Source organism: Xenopus laevis, chromosome 5L (genome assembly GCF_017654675.1).
Source record: "Xenopus laevis strain J_2021 chromosome 5L, Xenopus_laevis_v10.1, whole genome shotgun sequence".
Lineage (NCBI taxonomy): Eukaryota > Metazoa > Chordata > Amphibia > Anura > Pipidae > Xenopus > Xenopus laevis.
This window is the reverse complement of record NC_054379.1, coordinates 14,212,850-14,235,786: the sequence shown is the minus strand read 5'-3', so window position 1 is coordinate 14,235,786 and position 22,937 is coordinate 14,212,850. Positions and strand designations below refer to the sequence as shown.

The window sequence follows — 22,937 nt, the reverse complement described above, 5'->3', positions numbered from 1 at the left end:
TTAATCTTTTACTAGTTTAAAGCTTGTTCTAATGCGCGCAGCTGTTAAAGAGAGAGAGTGTGCGCCAACGCCATTAGGATTAAAGGGGAAATATAATGGGCTTGAGGTTTAAGAGGCATATCCTTTATTTTGAATTAAAGGGCAAGTATATTTAAATTATATTTTAAAAAAATGTTCGGGGGCAATCACAATGGCCTCTTCTGTATTACAGTAACAGGGTGGCACTGGCAGATTCCTGCTTAGAATAAAATTTAATTATGGGTGCATAATTAGAGCCAGTTGAGTATGAGTCAAGCAAGTCATTGGTCTGTTAAACCAGCAGTCTGAGGGCCGATATGAGGCTCTAGTTCCAGTTCCAGAGACTCCATGGCTAAAAAAGACATCACAAGGAGCCTGGGTACATGGGAAAAGCTGCAGAACCAAAAGTTCACTGGTCTGTGTGCTGCCTCAGAGATCACCTGACCAGAAATACTACAACTCTAATTATTTACTAATTTCCGAATGCAAAAAATGTAAAAAATCGATTTTATTTAAAAAATAAATAAATAAATCACAGGACTTTTAAAAAAAATCACAAATTTTTCGGAATTTATTAAACCCCGAAGATGGAAAAGTCTGAATCTGAAAATCCAGCATCTCAGACCTGTCGAGGTTGCATATAAGTCAATGGGAGAAGTCCTGATGAGTTTCTGATGTTCGCTGGGTTTTTGGCAATACCCAGAGTTTTTGGGCAAAATTCAGAGTTTTCGGGTGAAAAACCGGATCGTGAAAATCGAATTACAAAATCCAAAAAAATTGTGAAAATCTGATTTGTCACGATTTTTCCGGATTTTTTCCCCGCAAATCAAATTTTCAGGAAAGTGTATTAAAACCTGTGCGAATTTGGTCTGAGGTTTTTCAGAAAATATTGAGATAAATTCGGACTTTTATAAATAACCCTCTAACTGTAATAGGAAGTGTAGAAGCAAAAGACAAACTGTCTGTTAATTGGCTCATGTGACCTAACATGTATGGTTTGTATGGTATGTTTGTGTGCACAGTGAATCGTACGATCCCAGGGGGCGGCCCTTATTTTTTAAAATGGCAATTTTCTATTAAGGATTACCCAGTGGCACATACTACTAAAAAAGTATATTATTATGAAAATTGTTTAATTATATGAAGCGGGGTTTTACATATGAGCTGTTTTATGCAATATCTTTTTATAGAGCCCTACATTGTTCAGGGGTATAGTTTCCCTTTAAACCATAACTAATTTAGAGAAACTGCAATTTTCTTTCAAAATAGAATTGTCTTTATAAGACTGAAAGTGAATATAAGTGTGAACCACCCCTTTTAATACAAGCACACTCATGCAGAACCGCAGTATGCTAGTGGCATGCATTCATGCAGAAGCGGGCTACCTGCAAGTTGTGTTGGCTCAGTACAGCGAAAGCACTCACTGCCCAATCATGTGAAAGCCCATGACTTGGCTAAGTAATTAACTCCTAATTTGTTCCATTTTTCTTTCAGTCACTGGTTTAGTCCCGGGGCCAGAAAGGATCACAGCCAGGTGAGTTAATATTAACCCTTTCTGGGTGTTCTGATGGTGAAACTGGAGCAGTTTGTTATAGACAGGAGACTTCCAGTTTAAAGAAAACACTTGGGAAAATGAAGTACAGGTATTGGACCTCTTATCCAGAATGCTTAGGACCTGGGTCTTTCCGTAATTTGGATCGATATACATTAATTTAGTTATGTAATAAAAGACACTAAGTTTGCACAGGAGCAGTAACTAATAGCAACCAATCAGCAGGTAGCATTTACTGGTTAACTGTTTAAAAGCATCTGTTCAAAAACATTGGTCGCTGTGGGTTATGCTAGTCTGTGAAAAATCATTTAAAGAACTAAAGCTTAACTAAACAAGTAGCTAGAAATGTTGTATATTATGTTTTGGGCTTCTGTACCAGCCCAAGGCAACCACAGCTATGTAAAGATATTAAAGATGTAAAGATATTAAGTTTGAGCTTGTCAATAGCAGCAATGATCCAGGACTTCAAACTTGTCACAGGGGGTCACCATCTTGGAAAGTGTCTGTGACACTCACATGCTCAGTGGGCTCTGATTGGCTGTTGAGAAGCTAAGCTTAGGGCTCGTCACTAATTATCCAGCAGAAAATGAGCTTCCCCTGTAATATAAGCTGATGCTACAGGTTTGCTGATTATTAAATTCTGATGCTAATTGCACTGGTTTCTGTGCTGCCATGTAGTAATTATCTGTATTAATTACTAATCAGCCTTATATTGTGACATTTCTATTCTATGTGTACTGTATATTGTGAGTGGGTCCCTAAGCTCAGTAAGTGACAGCAGCACAGAGCATGTGCAGTGAATCAGCAGAAAAGAAGATGGGGAGCTACTGGGGCATCATTGGAGACACAGATCTTTACGGCTAAAGGGCTGTGGTTGCCTTGGGCTGGTACAGAAGCACAAAACATAATGTACAACATTTCTAGCTACTTCTTTAATTAGGCTTTAGTTCTCCTTTAAGGCACAATACAGAGGTGCTATTCTTACAAGGCAGGACTATTTACACCTATTCTACCTTCTGGCAGGATAATACCCACACTGAATTTCATGAGAGAATTTAGCGTGTATTCTAAAGCTGTTATGACAGTTTTGCTTTCTGCAAAGAGTCAGTACAGGTATGGGATCCGTTATCCAGAAAACCCCATATCCTGAGCATTCTGGATAATGGGTCAAATTCCTGTACTTATAACTACACATTTGGCTTAAAGCAAACAAGATCTTTTTATTAATGACCAGTGGAGTGCACTAGATTCACATAAACCAGTAGTATTGTTTCTGATTGAAATATAACAGTATATTGTGTTTTACAAATTACAAGACATTTCTTTAGTTACATTTTATTTATTTTTTTAGTTTAGGGATGTCAAATTAAGTGATGTACCAAATCTGTTCTCATTCTGGCTGGAATATTGACAAAAGTTGTAGCCGAATATCAAAATAAATCTGAACTCTTAATTAAAATTTTAAAACAATTCATAAATCGGTACAGGTATGGGACCTGTTATCTTGAATGCCCCAGGACCTGGGGTTTTACAGATAAGGGATCTTTCTGTTGTTTGGATCTCCATACCTAAAATCTACTAAAAATCACCCAAAACTTTAAATAGACTCAATAGGCTGCTTTTGTCTTAAATAAGGATTAATTATATCTTCGTTGGGATCAAATACATGCTACTGTTTTATTAACACAGAGAAAAAGGAAATAGTTTTAAAAATTTTGGATTTTTTGTTTAAAATAGAGCCTATGGGAAAAGGCCTTCCTATAGCTTTTTGGATAATGGCTTTCTGGATAATGGATCCTATACCTATGCACTGAATATGCAAATTAGGGGTGGGAAGGGGAAAACATTAAAAACTCACGTGATTTCCGATTGGCCATGCAGAAGGATTCATCCGAATCCTGCTGAAAAAGGCAGAACAGGGTCGGACTGGGCTGGCTGGACACCGAGAAAAAACCTGGTAGGCCCCTGGCTCTTGTGGGCCCCGCCGGCCCAGATCCGCACCCAGATGTGCAATTTCCAGGCGCCTTCCTGCTTCGGGCGCCAGCACACAAACGCACGCAACAACACTCCTTCCTGCCAGTGCCGCCCGTAAAATACAGTACACGTCTGCACAAGCGCACACGGCAGGGGTGGCGCGGTGGCCGGGTGGGTACAGAGGGGGGCCCTGGACAGCAACCCCAATTGGCCACAGGCCCCCCAGTCCGACCCTGAGGCAGAATCCTGGATTCATTGCATCCCTACCTATATTATATAAAAATTCTCTTTGATGTCAGTTTTCCAGAGTTTTGAATTCACATAACAGCAAGGCTACGGACTGTGGCTAGCAGAAGTACTAAAAGTTCCGAAGGATCTTGCTAAAAAAAAGTAGGCTGGGAAGGTTGAATCCTTCAGCACACCAAAGTCTGTCTCTGAACTATTGGCTCAGGTTTCTGGGAGTTCCAGCTTGCATTCATCTGGCATGCTGTTATTACAGGCCTGTAAGTCTGACAAATGGTGAGAGTGGTATGATCTATGCCTGTAATCACATGCTGAGAGCATTGTGGCAAATGAACTATATTCCTTTATGTGTAACATGCTGGAAGTGACATGCCACAGAATCTAGACAATTGTAGAGAAGCCCATACATGGGCCAATCCTAGAAGGGATCCATCTTATTGGCATGTGGATGCAGTAAGAGAAACCATCACAGTTAAGGCTGCTTTTTGATCAGGCAAACAACCTAAATGATTGTAACAGGAGAAAGTGAAGAGGAGCTGCAGCGCTTCACTAGCAGAAATGGTGCATCAGCAGATACGTTTTTCCTACCATGTATATAAGTTGGGTATATCTTCCCTCACCCAAGCCACATCATTTGTACTGCATACACCCCCTCCATCTGCCAGCGCCATCACATTTTCCTAAAACAAATAGCAGCTTACAACTGTCGGCCATTTTCCTTTGACACATCATCAGTAACATTGAGACATGTATGCTGTAAAGTTCATGCAATACAGAATGCAGGGTTACACAGGCACAACATACATGATAAAAAGTTCTGCTGGGTTTGAGCACTGTAATGGTTAAGCTGAGCTCAGGAGAAATGGTTCCCGAGGGAGGGGACAGAGTGGGTTAGAGAAGTAGAAGGATTTCTAAGTGATTAAGGGGATGCTGCAGGCTTACTGTAAAACCTTTTAACAACCAGAGTGTCCGTTATCTAAAGATTTCAAAGAGGCTGTTCGTGTGGTTTTAGTTTATTAAGGAGGGGCACAGAAAATGGAAACTATATTGGTTGCTTTTTTTTGGGAGGAAAATAATGATGAGTACCATAAAAAAAGAAAATATTCTGCAAATCTGAGCCAAGTATTGAAAAATAATTGGCTCTGTCTTGCCCATTATTATTACTGCATAGTCCAGCCTACAATATGTGCTTAGTATCCCTGATGTATCTGTGATGTATCATTGTTTTCGGGACAATTTAATGCGTGATTTCATTAATTCTCTATAGATCTCTTGATTACAACTCTCTATCCTGAATTATTAATTTCTTCTCTCCTATACAGCTTTTACGAGATAATCGTTCGGACCGAGGCCATAAGAAAAACTGCTCTGTGAAAACAGCCAGTCGGTAAGTCTTTGTTCTACCATTTGGTTCATTGTGCTGAAAGTTGACCATCTTAACAGTAGGGATCCACTATTTTGGATTCGGCCGAACCCCCAAATCCTTCGCGAAAGATACCGAACCGAATCCTAATTTGCATATGCAACTTTTTAATCTTTTTTTTTTAATAGTTTTTTCATTATTTGCCTTCTTCTGATTCTTTCCAGCCTTCAAATATTGGTCACTGACCCCATCTGAAAAACAAATGCTCTGTTTTTGTTATTGTTACTTTTTATTACTCATCTTTCTATTCAGGCCTCTCCTATTCATGTTCCAGTCTCTGGAACTGCTGAAATTGCAAACTGGAGAGCTGGCGAATAATAAGCTAAATAACTCAAAATCCACAAATAATAAAAAATGAAAATCAATTTCAGATTATCTCAGAACATACTAAATTAATTTAAAGGTGGACAGCCCCTTTAATTGTGATGTTTGGCCAGTGGAGGCACTCTTTTATTGGATTCCTTAATCAGTATATGAAGTATAGACTAACTAATCATTTTTAGGCTCCTTTTTATATATTCCAAATTGATTTTAATTCCATTAAAGGACATGTAAAGCCCACATTTTCCTACCATGTATATAAGTTGGGCATATCTTCCCTACCCGAGCCACATCATTTGTACTGCATATACCCGCTCCATCTGCCAGCGCCATCACATTTTCCTAAAACAAATAGCAGCATTCACCCGGCGGCCATTTTCCCTCTGACACATCATCAGTAAAATTGACATTTGCAAACAGGATATGCTGTAAAGTTCATGCAAAGCAAAATGCAGGTTTATACAGGCACAACATACTTTGATTGTAATGGTTAAGTTGAGCTCAGGAGAGGGAGTTAGGAAAAAAATAGGATTAGACAGCTACAGTTTCTATGGGAACCAGTAATGCTATCTCATCATTGGCTGTTAGATTTGAGGGTGTGTTTAATAATCTGAGCTGAGAAAAACTGAGCATGCTCATAAGTCAAAAGCCAAAGCAAATTCCTGAGGGAGCGGGCCGAGTGGGTTAGAGGAGGAGAAGGAATTCTAAGTGATTAAGGGAATGCTTTAGCCTTACTGTTAACTTTTTAACAACCAGAGTGGCAGTTATCTAAAGATTTTAAAGAGTCTGTTCACTGATTACATTTTTGTGGAGGGGGTTTACATGTCGTTTAAGGCCTTTCCAGGCAGTAATGTTGCCCACCAATGTTTCAGCTAGACAGGAATTCTAACTGCCAGAATTGGAGCCAGGACTTCATACAGTAAATTTAAATATTGTCAGTCCTTTTCAGCCACAAACATGCTTTATTTTGATAACCCGTCTAACAATCTCTAAAGGGAATAGAAAAGTGCTGCTTTGTTTGACACATGGATTTGAAGAGGCTGCTAATATCAGAGAGGAGACATAAGTTTCATGATCCTGCTTTGCTACGTGTCATCTGCTGTTTGGGAAACGGTCCTAATTCAGCACAAACATATCTATCTGTCACCGTTGCAAGTTTGCCAACATTAAATGAAACCATTAATTACTACATTTTTGAGCAGCTGCTAATAAATTGGGATTTAAAAAAAGAAGCGTTAAATTGTTGGTTAAATTGACACCGCAATTAGTGATAAAGTGAGTATATAAACCAATTAAACATTAAAAAAAAAAAAAAGAGCGAGAGAAACAAAATTGGTTTAATAAATCCAAAAAAAGAACAAAACATCGTTTTAGATGGGAAGTAAAGGCTTTTTTTTAGAATTCCTCAGAAGAAGAATCTTTATACTATACCTAATAGGAAGGTTGGCTGAAGCCCATACGTTTACCCAAGGGTCGGGCTCTGGCCAACACTTGTACAAAACATTCGGGGCGGGTGCAAGCCGAGCTCTTCCTGCTGCCCTTCCCACCCGCGACCGGTGCCATTTTTATAGACACTCGCTGCCCCATCGCCACATTCATGACGTCAGAGACGAGGGTGGGTGCAGGTGAATGTCAATGTGGAACCAGGTGTGTGGGTCCTGAAGAGTTGGGTTTAGGTCGAGAATACCTATGTATACATTTTCTGTGTTTGGACCATTTAGAAGATTTTAAGGAGAAGGAAAAGTTAAAACTAAGTAAACTTTATTAGAAAAGTCTATATAAATTAGAGATGCACCAAATCCACTATTTTGGCTTTGGTCGAACCCCTGAATCGTTCGCGAATTTGCATATGCAAAGGGAATTTTTTTTTTTTTACTTAATTATTTTGTGACAAAAAATCAAGTGATTTCCTCCCGGTCCCTTATTTGCATATGTAAATTAGGATTTGGTTCGCCGGGCAGAAGGATTCGACCAAATCCAAATCCTGCTGAAAAAGGCTGAATCCTGGCCAAAAAAACTTGCAGGTACTCTGCGGGTTGAAGGTAGACACGGGTCGGCGGTTCTCTCGGTTTGAGAGTCAGGGGTCTTCTCAATAGTGAGTTTTACTCCTTTTTTTCTGATCAAGCCTACGAATGATGTCACTTCCGGTTTAAAATGCCAGAACTTCGTATTTTAGCCATTTTTTTCTTATCACGCTTACTTATAATGATGTCAAATCAGGTTTACAATGACAGCACTTCCTGTTTCTTGATGGTCAGTGGATCAGGTTGCGGGTAAAGCTGGACATAGATGCAAAGATCCGATAGTTCGAATCCTCGAACGATCGTACTTTCCCATCTCCCGACCTGCCACTAACCATTCAGCCGATGTTCTGCCGATGTGACGTCAATCGTACAAAAGTTATGTCCGACAAAACTAGTGACAGTGAAAATCGTACGATCGGTAATACGTGCAGAGATATTATTGGCAGCCGAACAACCTGTCCGATCGACTGAACGACTGATCTCCGCCATCGAAAAATGTCCGGACTCTCCACACACGGTCCAAAAAAAAATCGGACCTTAGCGTATATGGCCAGCTTAAGTATGCGGTATTGGTTCCGTGCAGGACTCTAACAGGAGGCCCTTCAGATGTACATACAGCAAATACAGAGGAGTGAGTTCTTGCCTCCCAAGATTGTTCCTTAGCAATTACTGTTGTTGTAAATCAATTAAAATTATTACAGACGGGTGTGGAGTTGATACGATATATATATATATATATATATATATATATATATATATATATATATATATATATATATATATATATATATATATATATATATATATATATATATATATATATATATATATATATATATATATATATATATATATAGTCATGTGCAGCCATTGATATATTGGGTTTCCTTTGTTTCAGTTTGGAATCAGAATGTGATCAGTTTCTAGTTGCTCTCCATTATATTCCACTAAATTACCATAATTCAACAGATGTTGATATTTTAATGTTTTCTGGCATTCAAATGTTGGACAGCTGTCTCGAGCTTGGGGAGAAAGCAAACATTTATTGCTAAATGCTGAACATATGCTTAAATAACTAATTAGAGGCAAGACGAAAACAATGCATTATCCTTTGTAAGGACAGTGAGGCTGCGGTGCCAAGTTCTTGGGAATGTTTTGGTTCCCAATTACAGCCCGGGGATCTCTAGAGGAAGCCGATTGGAAAGGCAGGATAAATCACTAAAAAGGCAGGACAAAAGCCTTGTTTCGTGGCAAAGGCAGACAGTAGTAGGGACCGGATCCATCAACCTGCAGATTCATCACCACATTCGTTTCAGCAGGAAACCAAGTAAGCTTTTATGGCTGCTTAATGGACTTTTTGTTATGGAAAATTCACTGTTCTGTTTTGTAAATAGAACATTAAGCCTAGAAATTTGGAATCTGTTTGCATGCCTTAGACATAGACCTAGTCAAACTAACTTTTAGTTTTGAAATAGATGCACCAAAACAGAATTTGTTTCAGGATTCAGATGAATCCCAGCACTTTTGCAGGACTGAAAGTTCCCTGATTCCTAATCCTAAATAGGACCTTCCCAAGTCAAGACATACCTTGTATTCCTCACCCTCTCTAGTGGAATATTCACTGGAGATTTGCCCCCAATTAGATGCTGTACTGGATACATGTGGAACTACATCAGGTAGACTTGCCCCAAGCTGTGACCTTGTTATGAGGGGCCCAGTCTGCAGGCCAGTTAGGGAGAGATTTGGGGTGAGTACTTATTTGTGCCCTGGGTACCCCTGGAACTATAGCAGGGTGACTGTTACCCCAATGTTTCTATATATCTGTAACCTTGTTATGAGCTAAGGGGCCCCAGTCTGAAGGCCAGTTAGGGGGAGATTTGGGGTGAGTACTTATTTGTGCCCTGGGTACCCCTGGAACTATAGCAGGGTGACTGTTACCCCAATGTTTCTATATATCTGTAACCTTGTTATGAGCTAAGGGGCCCCAGTCTGAAGGCCAGTTAGGGGGAGATTTGGGGTGAGTGCTTATTTGTGCCCTGGGTACCCCTGGAACTATAGCAGGATGACCGTTACCCCAATGTTTCTATATATCTGTTACCTTGTTATGAGCTAAGGGGGGACAGCCTGAAGGCCAGTTAGGGGGAGATTTGGGGTGAATGCTTATTGTTGCCCTAAGTACCCCTGGAACTATAGTAGGCTGATAGTTACACTATTATGTATGTATATATATATCAGTTTGATTCTGTCGCTGGTAATGCATATAATTTGCGGGTGTTTGTCATACTGGTCTGGGGGTGGCGCGATCCTTCCATAGGCTACTTACAAATGAAAACAGGACTCCAGCCTATGGAAGGATCGCGCCACCCATAAACCAGCGGCTTCATTAAGGTTTGCCAGGCTGGGGGCGGCTTTGGGGGGCTTTTGGCTGCAGATATTTGGCGTGCAGCTCCTCTTCATTGACACAAACATGTTCCTGTGATTTTAATAGGAACGTGTCAGTATCGCTTTAAAGTTACAGCTATTTAGTTTGCAGAAATCTTCTACCATATTACCCTTCTCACTTTATCAGGTCCAGTTGGCAGTTTGACAGCACAGCTGTAAATCTGCCATCTGGGTTTGTACAATCTGACAATAACTTTAGTTACTTTGTATGTACTTTTGTAACTGCTACTTTTCCACCCTGGACATCCCTGACCACTATTAACATCTAGTAAACAACTAGTTACATGCAATGGGGCAGAGTTGGCTCCAATTCATGTGACTAATTTGAGCAATGGCCATCAGTACAGGGGTTAAATGATTTAAGCAAGTGCTCCAGCTGAATTTCAGCCAGACTCCTCCTGGTCTGATGCCGGATACACTGTTGCTATGCTTTTACAATATGGCAAATATTACAGGAATCATCTCAGCCTTACGTGCACCGACTGCACAGCACATACATTAAATTAGGAGGATAAAAAAAAAACCCGCAGACAATTATTTGTTAACTCGGCGATTGCTTCCCTGTGAAATGCTCTTCCACATATTTCTGTTAATGATAAATCCTCGCTAGGTGAGTTAAATTGATGGACTGTGCTTGGGAATACTTAAAGCTGTAATTAACAGGCCAATTCTTGGCTAACCGGAGCAAGTTCACATCACTGTGGCTTCTGTAACCTTTCCCCGCCGCTGCCAGCTCCTTTACTGCTATTCTGACACTCTCAGGCCTTCTCCGCTGTGGTGCAGCTGATGCCCTGTCCGTGCCTATATTTTTCTTATTGACAATGAGCGTTCTTGCCAAACGCCGGGGACCATAGTCACATCTGTTTGTTCCCCGAGCCCGTCTCTATCTGCTCAGGAAAAGTTCCTTTCCAGAGGGCAGCTTTAACTGTGCTCTCAGTCCTCCGTTTCTAGAAAAAATAAAAAAAGAACAGCAAGCTCCTTTTATTTTCTTATTTTTTACCATTTAAAATGATTCCACTTGACACTGTTTGCTCCGGTGCCTGTTGTTGACATTCCTTCCAATGCCAGATTTTTAGGCTAGATGGTTGAGTCTGGACCACATATTCCATGTTATTGTCTCACTTTGACTTCTCATCAAAGCCTTTCTTAGTTACTTTGAGTATGAGCAACCTTTCAATAGGTCCTAAGTGCTAGAAGTTGGCCTAAAGGGCCACAGGTAAGGTTTTACATTACCCTATTGCTGGTTTCATGATCAATTGCCCTACCATAACCAGTGAACATGATCGGTGGCCTTCAGGGTTGGATGGGCATGTTTGTATGCAGGCATTCACCTGGACAGGTTTGTCCATACTCCTTCATGTAAGTGATGCATGACAGTGGCGTTGTACTATGTAGGCAGGAATTCCACAATGGAAATCCCTACTTGGGGTCCTCCAATTGGTCTTCAAAGGTTCACTGAGGTTTTTTTATAGCATCAAAAAAAATGAAAAAAGTAGAAACGCAAAAGTATTGGATCAAAGTAGAGAGAGAAGTAGGGAAGAGGAGAAGGTTGACGTGAGGAAGAAATATGAGAGATGTAGCAGAAAAGTTGGAACAGAGAAGCTGGGTGTAAATAGGAGGAAGAGGAGGAGCCAATGTCTAGATCGTAGTACTCCTTTCACACTCCAAGTGTTACTCAGTTTCTATATCATTGATGTTTATCATTTCTAGCAGCTGAATGATCATAGGGGATATCTTCAAAGTACGGTGGCCTGGTCGGTGGCTTTATCATACATACTTTGCTTTCTGCAGAAAGAATCTCTGTATACGCAGCAGGAGAAAATTACACATTTCTCACCTTGGATCTTGATGAAAATGTGTGCTGAAAAGCAAATGATACATTTATTATGAAGGAACAAAGCTGTTTTTAGACATTGATTTTAAATTAAAAAGTAACTGCTGTGTTCTACATGATTGGGTGACAACAATAACCAAGCGGCCTTTACTTAATGTTATTACTGATATTTCTTTTGCTTGTGCCTAAAGGATTCAGCTTTTTAGGGCAGCCTGATTACTATAATCTGACTGATCAATAATCTAGATATCTCAATGCAGCCTAGCAGCTAATCAATTCCTAGTAGAATTACTCAGGGATTCCAGGCTCTTACCATTTGAACATAGGTCTTTGGACTCAATTGGCCAATTTATTCACTTCTGTTTTTATTCTACTCACTGATGTGTTTTCCTTAATGGATGGTATTGTTGGGAAGGCTAGAAGCTTATCAAGAGTATAAAACCTTGCATGAATGTAAGCAATTGTTTTCATTTATATAGTGCCAGCTCTTAAGATGTACTGTGCAATATAAGTGAAACAGAGCAAACCGAGTGTTCACAAAAGAGTAAAGGGTTTGTAATAGTGGAAATCTCTTGGTGAATATGCTGCTAGGACTTGTGCTAATTGCAATATGTAACATGATTCTAAGCCACTCACATGCCCTTCAGCCAGTGTATTTTTGTGGAGATTTCATGGGTTCTTCATCACCTTTTATTCTTGATGCAATAACTGTAAGAAGTTGCACTATGCAGCAACTATGGTGTAATTTAGCAAGTAAGTTGGATAAATGAATCCCTGTTTTTATATAGAGAGAGAGAGAGAGATTTAGATGGTCATCGCAAATATCTATACAATGACTTTAATCAATGTAGGACAACCCAAGCACTAATGTAGGAAACCAATCACAGTGCTGCCTCCAAGGTCCTTGGTGATCCAATGTTCAACAGCAGTTTATATAGGAAGCACAAGAAGCCCACACCTAGTTCAGAACCGTGAAACAGAAAATGCTAAACGTTGTACCCCATGAGATCCTGGCTTAGTTGGGGTCCTTTGGGCATCTTCTCTGTTCTAGCAGTTGGTGTTATGTTTGCCCTTTGTCCTGCTTCCTCCGACATGTCTTGACTCTATAACTTTCATCCCGACCTAGAAGATTTCTGTAAGTGATTCACTAATATCTAAAGTACCTGTGGTTACCTATCCTTGTCTTAGGTAGGAATTGGTACTCTTAAATCTGATGAGGTGGATCTTTAAAAATGTTACTGTTTCCAAGGAGCAAGGAAGACTAAACTTATGGTAATAAATATTACAAAGTAGTTCAAGAGAACACCCAAGGTGACCATACAGGGGCAGATTGTGCTGCTTGTGGGATAAATGATTGTATAGATTGAGTTGTAAAAGTGCTTTACAAGATGGATGGTGAAACTTTTAGCCTAGATTTATTAAGTTGCAGGTTTGAGGTTTGGTATGATGAGAAGTACAAGTGTAGAAGATAACCTTAGCTAGTGATGAGAGTGAATTGTAGGAATCAACATGGCAGGACAGATGTAGATCGGAGGGTGTTTAAGGCGGTGGTTGTCTCTGGTGTTTTTTATTTGAAGGCAACTTGTAAGCCGTACCTTTGATCAGGACCTCTCTTAGCTCATATCAAGGTTGCAACCACATTATTGCATTTGGAACAGCACAGTTGAACATGCTAGAGACTTGTATTGAATTGGAATATTACAGAGTTTTCTGCCATCAAGTATAAAGATAGAGGGCAAAGCCGGAACACCAAGCAACCAAATTAGCAAGAATTGCTCAGCAGTGACATTGTGGGAGGCATCTGGGTACAATTTTTGGAATATTCTTCCAAGGTGGTTAATTAAATGAAACAATTCTGGTTTAGGCAGAAGCTCAGCATCGATTTGTCAACTGAATGCCTTCTGGGGATGATGGGAATTGTATTTTAGGTACAGCTGGAGAGTCACAGTCTTAATTATCCATTCTGGTCGGTGCCTGGTTTCGGATTGTAGTACTTGGACAATAGCAGCTTCGCTATAGTTAAGTTATCGCTACAAATCTAATTATCCACCTGAGGATGGCTGATCATGTTTCAGGCAGGCAGAATGGAACATGAGTACAGAGCAAGAATTTTCTTCTTTTAGGCAAATTATTTTCATCATGACGGATGAATCCCTAAAAAATACTGGGAAGCAACGTAGCAGTTAAGCTCTAATGAAAGGAGACGAATTAGAAGAAAGCCAATTGTCAGACTGATAATTTGGTGTCCTTAAACAGTGTACAACATTAACAATTTCAGGTGAAGGGCAAATGATATGAGGCGAGTGTGTGCCAGCTCTTCTCTAGACAAAGAGAACATTATTAAGAGATCAGACGCTGAGCTGTCGGAATGTAAAACACCAGCCATGTGTATCCGGGTAAAGTAGGATAGAGTTTTAGAATTTAACTGTATTTATCCTTTTGGTGAGCTGGACAACATTCTCTCTGGGGTTTAATACGGCCTCTGGACGGCAGTCTAAGGAATGACATTGCAAGAATATTTGGTTTCAATTGCGATCATGGTACAAGATGCCTCTGAATTCTTCTCTGACCTGAGTGGAGCAAGTTCAACCAATAACAGAAGATAAACAGGGCAAGCACAAACAACCCCCAGCATACAGATAATAATATCTTTATTTATCTTACAAGTCCTTAAAAAAAAAGAAAAAAGTGCTGCCCTGCGCGTTTCATGCTGCAAGGCACTTAGTTATAGGTTACAAACACATTGATGGAAGACAAACATTCAGGTACAACAACCAATAGGAACACAAGCGAAGGGAAAAAACTTTATATAAACTAAACAAAGAATCCGTGACAACAAAAATAAATATTTTAATATATTGTAATCTGTTTACTTTGGCTGTCTGGTCTTTGTGCCCAAACGCAATGTTTTTCCTGGCAAGTTTAGAAGTATTTAACAGTGGAGGAAGACCGGAGGGTTTTTTTTTGTATGATTTTGGTTAGAGATCTATAATACCCATATGTTCAGGAAGAATTTACCGGCATAAATGTACAAAAAAATGCTACTTTTTATGCCAAAGTATTCAGCAGCATTGTTTTCAATAAATATTGAGCTTTAACAAACTTTATTCAGTCTTTATTCATCCATCTGCTTAGAAATGCAACTCCCAGCATTCCCTGCCAGTAGTCTGGCAGGGAATCAGCAGGTCTGAAATTTTGTTAACCGGAACCTTACCCAAGTCCACTATCTAAAGTGACTTATAGGGGGTTATTTATTAAGGATCGAGTTGTGTCTACCACAACAATTCCATATATTTTTTTTTGGTCAACATTCACATTTTCGGATGAGTTTTTTTTTGTTTTTTTTTTTTCAAACTCAATATTTTCAAGATTTATTATACCCCGACCCTGGAAATAGCTTGAATCTGAAAATACACCATCTAAAACCTGTTGAGGTCATGTTAAAGTCAATGGCAAAGGTTCCTTGAACCATTTGAAGGTGTTAATAGCCTTTATGATCCAGTTTTTGTTGGCTGAAAGGAGCCAAAAAGCCCTTATGGTGGCCATACACGGGCAGATAAAGCTGCCGATATCGGTCGTTTGGACCGATTTGACAGCTTATCTGCCCGTGTATGGGGGCTTCCGACGGGTCTTCCCGATCGTTATCTGGCCACGATATCGATCGGGAAGGTTGGATTTTTACCAACCGACAAAGTGATGCCTTCTGGAATTCAGAAGGTATTTACTTCTCATGCCATACTGCCTAGATACCAAAAATTAGAGTTTTAAGAGTGCTGTGTCTATGGCATGAGACAGAAGGCATATAATAGTTAGCTAAGGGCTTTTTGGAGCCCTTCTCACCATAACCAGATTTGGTTCCCCATTTTGCTACTCTCCAAGTCCTACCTCTCAGAAGCCATGTTCCAATATCTTGCACTGATGAGATCTAACAAGATGGAAACAGGCTGTCTGCAACTTTGGAGATATGGCTCTGAACCATTAGGCTGTATCTGTGCTATAAAAACCAGCGGTTCTGGATGCATAGTTGGCCAAAGGGACACAAAGGAGTGATTTTCATGTCTCCGCCCATGATGCCTTATGGGAAAATCAAAACTCTCATTTTTGGTATCTAGGCAGTGCTGTGTGTGTGGCATGAGACAAGTAAATACCTTCTGGTTCCAGAAGGCATCACTTTGCATATAATTGTTAGCTAAGGGTTTTTTGGCTCCTTTCAGCCCTTCTCACCATAACCAGATTTGGTTCCCCAAGAGATTATTATATGATCCCCTTATATATTTATACATAGTTATCATATCACCCCTTAAACACCTCTTCTCCAGCGTGAACATCCCCAACTTGGCCAGTCTTTCCTCATAGCTAAGATTTCCCATACCTTTTACCAGCTTAGTTGCCCTTCTCTGTACCCTCTCTAATACAATAATATAAATATGGATGTTGACAAATATCAAGTGCCACTGCATTAGCGTTGGATGCCTGGGATTTCGTTGGCCGTCAATTTGTCTGGCCATCTCTTTCTAGTTCTTCATTAAGTTTAATAAAAAAAATGAGGGTGAGGGAACAAGGTGCTTACAGCAATTAGCAATAATTGTATTTTATATTGCTTCCCATAGAAAATCATTTCCTTTTGCAGATTACCTTAAAATATATGGATGGCGCTATCCGTGTAATAAATGTCGATGTGACAGAAAGGCATTAGTATCCAATTGATAACCCACAAACAATATTGTGATCTCCTTCCATAATTAATCCTGGCTATTTACCTGTCACAAGACTCTCTTTCCCTTCCTTGTTTTTTTTTTTCCCCCCATGGTGGTAGGAAGATTGCCAGATCCGAAAATTAAAAAGCATTCCTTTTATATTATTCATTCCAGTAACAATTTATGACGGTGCGTTTATGCGCTGAGCGCTTGTCAACAAACATAATTATGTTTCGATATAAACAAGATTGGTGGCTTTATTATACAGTCTCATCGTCCGCGGGAAGCCTTTGATTTAAGATCAGATTATACGGGACATATATTTGGCCGGCCGTTTTTCCCCCCTCTTTGTTGACTGGTGTCTTTTGTTAATTACTTTCAGACAAACGAGCGTCCATTTAGGGTCTTTGTTCATCGGGGACATCAAACGAAGAAGAAAAAACGCCGCCCCCCTTCCAGGACCTACAGCCTCAGGTAAGTGTCGGGAAATGGACTTGCATTTTACGCGTAATGCTCGCCAGAGGCTGTTCTAAGATGTATAGGTTTTACATCAGAATCCGAGGTGAATTGCGAATGCAGATTTAATTTTAGATCAATATTCAGGTAGACTTTATTTCAGTGTTAAAGGAATAGTTCAGTATAAAAATAAAATAGGGTTAGTAGATAGGCTGTGCAAAATAAAAAATGTTTCTAATATATTTAGGCAAAAATGTAATGTATAAAGGCTGGAGTGACTGGATGTGTAACATAATAGCCAGAATACAACTTCCTGCTTTTCAGCTCGCTAACTCGGAGTTAGTCAGTGACTATAAGGGGGGCCACATGGGACATAACTGTTGCTTTTGAATCTGAGCTGAATGCTGAGGATCAATTGCAAATTCACTGAACAGTTATGTCCCATGTGGCCCTCCTTATAGTCACTGACTAACTCAGAGTTATAGAGCTGAAAAGCAGGAAGTAGTGTTCTGTTCTGTTAGACATCCAGTCACTCCAGCCTTTATACATTACATTTTTGGCTAACTAACTATATTAGAAACATTTGTTATTTTGCACAGCCTATCTATTTACCCAATTTTATTTTTACACTGAATTGTTCCTTTAAAAATAATTGTATCTTAAAATTGCTATTAAAAGCAGTCGGTGTCTCTCCTTTGCCACTCTCTGCACTGCTGGTTCTGACTATGTATACTAGTGATGTGCGGGCTGGCCCCGGGACCCACAGGTTGGCAGGTCTGGGCTGGCTCCTGCACAAAATCTTCAGGAGCGACCTAGCACTGCCGGCTTCTGGCCCCTGGCCCCTATAGATTGGTGCCAGCCCCTTTAGTGACATCACCGCAGGGTGGGTCTATAAAGGGGAACACTGGGTTGGGAGGTGTCGTTTGCAGGTTTGAACTTCTCGACCCGCACACCACTAATGTATACCATTGCAACAATGCAGCGGTAGTCTGCTTTCTTAGTTTCTTAGGAACTGGACTGACTGATAATGTTTTCAGTATTAAATACATTTACAAATAACTTTTAAAATCCTTTATAAAGTTTGCTACTAGGGATTCACCGAGTCCAGGTTCCAGTTCGGAATTCGGCCTTTTTCAGCAGGATTCGGATTCAGCCGAATACGAGTCCTGATTTGCATATGCAAATTAGGGGGAGGGAAATCACAAAACAAGGAAGTAAAAATTTTCCCCACCCCTAATTTGCATATGTTGGCCCACCCCGTGCTTCAAAATGCTCACGATTGCCAATCTGATGAAATTGCGCTGAAAGTTGCAGTTAAGCTGTCTGGGAGCGTCTACGCCCAATTTCATATAAGGTTTAAAACAATAAATTGTGTCTTAATCTAAACTGCACATGGGTACTATGTCCAATGTAAAACCAGTCAAATGTCATTGTCCCAAAGTCATGGCACAGGTGATCCGTTCTCCATAAACCTGTTATCCAGAAAGCTCTGAATTACTGAAAGGCTCCGTTTTATCCAAATTTTTAAATATTATTTCCTTTTTTCTGTGTAATAATAAAACAGTCGCTTGTACTTGATCCCAACTAAGATATAATTAATCCTTATTGGAAACAAAGCCAGCCTATTGGGTTTATTTAATGTTTACATGATTTTCTAGTAGACTTAAGGTATGAAGATCCAAATTATGGAAAGATCTGTTATCCGGAAAACCCTAGGTCCTGAGCATTCTGGATAACAGGTCCCATACCTGTACTGTAAAATGTTAAATGGTTAACATCTATAATGTATAACAGTAAGTATAGCATACCAAGTATACAGGTATATACCATCTTGTATGGAAGGAAGCAGAGAATATTTATCATCTCCGCTATGGGTGGGGGTGCACCTATTGTGTTTTGGCACATGCAGTCTTTCCTGTGAACGTCCGAGATTTGGGAGACTGCCAAAATCCTAGCAAAATACGTGGCTCCTGACATTGAAATCAGATTAGACAAGTCATTATGTCAGGCCTAATAAATAAGAACCAGGGGAGTTTTTACTCGTTACTACCCAGAAGCTGACAATCTCCCAATCTTGCCTCCATTTCTTACCCAAGCGGTGCCAACCGCAGTCACTTGCTCATCAGATGAACGAAAGTCCCAAGCAACTAAGTTATATCAATATGTTGATACTCAGCAGGAACTGCCCTGTTTCTCAAGCTGTCTCATTGCTTCTATTTGTTGCGTTTCCTTTCCCCATCAATATTTGGGATAAATGTATAGCCAAGAGCTTTACATATGCTTACCAGATCTAAAGCCTAACTAAATAAGTAGCTAGAAATGTTGTACATTATGTTTTGTGCTTCTGTACCAGCCCAAGGCAACCACAGCCCTTTAGCAGTAAAGTAAAGATGCCCCAGTAGCTCCCCATCTTCTTTTCTGCTGATTCCCTGCACATGCTCTGTGCTGCTGTCACTTACTGAGCTTAGGGAGCCACTCACAATATACAGTACACATAGAATAGAAATGTCACAATATAAGGCTGATTAGTAATTAATACAGATAATTACTACTTGGCAGCACAGAAACCAGTGCAATTAGCATCAGAATTTAATAATCAGCAAACCTGTAGCATCAGCTTATATTACAGGGGAAGCTCATTTTCTGCTGGATAATTAGTGACGAGCCCTAAGCTTAGCTTCTCAACAGCCAATCAGAGCCCACTGAGCATGTGAGTGTCACAGACACTTTCCAAGATGGTGACCCCCTGTGACAAGTTTGAAGTCCTGGATCATTGCTGCTATTGACAAGCTGAAACTTTAGCCTTGTGCAATAAGTGCAGCATATAAAATGTCATTTTAAGCCATATTCATTTTTAGGGTTTAGTTCTCCTTTAAATTGGACACCTCTCAAAAAACATACAGTTGACCGTCAGTCTGTTCAGACTGCATGGGTTTCTGGGCAAACTTGTAAAGTGCAAAATATATTCGCAATGAAACTGGGTTATTTATAAAATACTTTGGGCAGGGCAGTGATGAAAGTGATGCTGGTCATCAAGTGACATTCATAGGTTTACCACAAGTTATTTTTATATGAATATATGAGTATAATTCAGTAGACACCTCGTTAGCAGGCTCACAACTGTACCAAGGGATGCCAAAACACATTACGTCTCATATTTGCCTGTACAGACATGGGATTTGTTATCCGGAAACCCATTATCCAGAAGGCTCCGAATTACAGAATGGCCGTCTCCCGTTAACTCCATTTTATTCAAATGATCCAAATTTTTTAAAAACGATTTCCTTTTTCTCTGTAGTAATAAAACAATAACTTGTACTTGATCCCAACTAAGATATAATTAATCCTTATTGGAGGCAAAACCAGCCTATTGGGTTTATTTAATGTTTACATGATTTTCTAGTTGACTTAAGGTATGAAGATCCAAATTACAGAAAGATCCATTATCTGGAAACCCTCAGGTCCCGAGCATTCTGGATAACAGGTCCCATACCTGTACTAAGCTAAGCTTTCTAAGGTTGCTCATAAACTGAGGGAGATGCCCTAAAACGTTCAGGATACATATTCTGGAACAGCCCCTTAAAGTTTACCTATAGGCTGCACAAAACTGTGCGCAATTGTAGGTATCAATAAGGTAAATGGAGCTATTCCCAGCAGTTTGCAACCCATGCACTTTCCAGCTCAATGGGCAGCAAAACGTTAGGTGTTGTCCATTAATTAAAGGGGAACTATAGTAAAAATGATTAGCATACTGAAATGATACAATCAATTAAATATTCTGTACTGTTTATTAAATAATCAAGTTTATCTTCACTATTCCTCTCTCAGCTTCTGTTTCTCTTCATTCTCTCTTCGTGCAGAATTAGGGTGTCAAATATCCATTGACAGACCCAATATATCTTATAGGGGGGCTCCTTTTGCCTAGAAGATGTATTAGAGCTCACTCTATTTAAATCACCAGACATCATGGGGCAAATTTACTTATGGTCGAATATCGAGGGTTAATTAACCCTCGATATTCGACTGCCGGATGGAAATCTATCGAATCGAAGGATTTACCGCAATTCGAAAAAATAACGATCAAACGATTAAATCCTTCGAATCGAAGGATTTTAGTCCATCGATCAAATGATTTTTCTTCGACCAAAAAAAGATTGCTAAGCCTATGGGGACCTTCCCCATAGGCTAACATTGACTTCGGTAGGTTTTAGGTGGCGAACTAGGGGGTCAAAGTTTATTTTAAAGAGACAGTACTTCGACTATCAAATGGTCGCAATAGTCGAACGATTTTTAGTTTGAATCGTTTGAGTTGTAGTCGAAGGTCGAATTAGCCAATTCGATGGTCGAAGTAGCCAAAAAAAAAAACATTTGAAATTCGAAGTTTTTTTTATTCCATTCCTTCACTCGAACTAAGTAAATGGGCCCCCATGTCTCTCTACATGCAGAATTTGTGCAAAAGGCAGGTATTTTGTTAGATTTTGTTTGTACTGGAATCAGTTATTTGAGTGAGCTCTAATACATCCGCTAGGAAAGGATCCCCAATAAGATATATTGGATCTAACTGAATATCTGACACCCAACTGCTACATAAAGACCAAATGAAGAGAAACAGATGCTGAGAGAGTGAAGATTAACTTGGTTATTTCAGAAATTATGCAGAATTTTTAATTGATTGTATTTAGAAAGTTTCCTATTTCAGTTTGACGACGCATATATTACATTTTCATTTTCGCGATAGTTCCCCTGTAACTTGTAAGGTAATGCAGGCAACTCCCAGCATTTTGAGCAAGGAATATTTGGAATAAAAAGTATTTTTTCCTTAGAGAGAAGGGGGGATATACTGTGGTTTACAGGAAAGCTCCGTTTTACAGCTCACAAACAGCAGACACTGTAACGACACTAAGTGGCTGTAAAGTTTTTAGCACATGGAAGTGACTTTTATGACACTTCCAGCACAAGTTTTTTAGTGCCGGATATTTTATTTCTGCCCATTTCATGCTTCTAATTTATACTTTGCTGAGCGCTCTGCCTAGTCAGTACTTTCCACGCATGTTCCTGCCCCAGAGGCTGATCTAACTCATTCTGATTCCCAGAGAAGTCCCTTCTGACACATAATTCTCTGCCATGCTACGGTGATACTTATGATAATTAAATATATGACTTAATTAGAAACCAGAAGTGGCTGTCCCAATTTTCTTTCTGTCTTTTTTTTCATCTCAGCCATATCTACCCCTTACACACCCTTGCTCCTTCGTCGTTCTTTATTAAATGCGCTCCCAAATCAGGGGCACGGGAGTGCATAATCAAAAGCCTACCCTATGGGAACAACTGAAAATGCTTTTAAGTGTTCCTTCCATTAAATGGGATTGGAACGGGGAGGGGAATACTAGTTTTAATTTCTCCAACTTTAAAGGAACGGTTTAAATTGAAAACAAGTCGATAGAATGCAGTATTGGCCAGCGTTGGCACTTGAGTCATTAAAGGACTACATCTCCCAGGAGATATTAGGAGATGAAATGTGTACTTACTATCATATAGTTGCTTTAGTTTTAGCATTTAACCAGAATGCGGCTAATTTTGGCTTTAGTCAGACAGGAAGGCTGCCATTTTTAATCTCTTGTGTTTACCTTAAGGCAGTGGGTTCCATAGTATGGGAAACAGGGCAGTGGACCTCAGCCTGAAGGTCTATTAGAGAAGACGTGGAGATGCCTGTTTGCTTTCATATATGTACACCTGAAAGCCCAACTTGGAATTCAAATAGGGCTGGATGGGGGATGACTATGTATTTGTCATCCTAGATCTTATTGGGACTATAACCAAATGACTAATATTTGGAACCATGAGCTAATGGTGACCCTGACCAAAGGTTTGGACCTACAAGTGGTGCTTGAACTTGAAAAGTCTAACCAGCTCTGTCTTACATACACATGTACAGATAGACACAAGCAAAATA

General features: G+C 39.8%; 1 protein-coding gene across 7 annotated transcripts in view; it reads left to right on the top strand.

Moving 5' to 3' along the window:
- gpatch2.L (G-patch domain containing 2 L homeolog) overlaps positions 1–22,937 on the top strand; it is a 93,546-nt gene that overhangs the window by 59,574 nt on the left and 11,035 nt on the right. For 6 of the 7 annotated variants that reach the window (XM_041562546.1, XM_018262600.2, XM_018262599.2 and 3 more), the window contains exons 7-9: positions 1,513–1,552; positions 5,110–5,174; positions 16,911–17,002. In XM_041562546.1, the coding sequence (XP_041418480.1) occupies positions 1,513–1,552; positions 5,110–5,174; positions 16,911–17,002 (197 nt within the window). The remainder of the gene's footprint in view (positions 1–1,512; positions 1,553–5,109; positions 5,175–16,910; positions 17,003–22,937) is intronic. The other variant, XM_018262604.2, reaches the window with a different exon arrangement.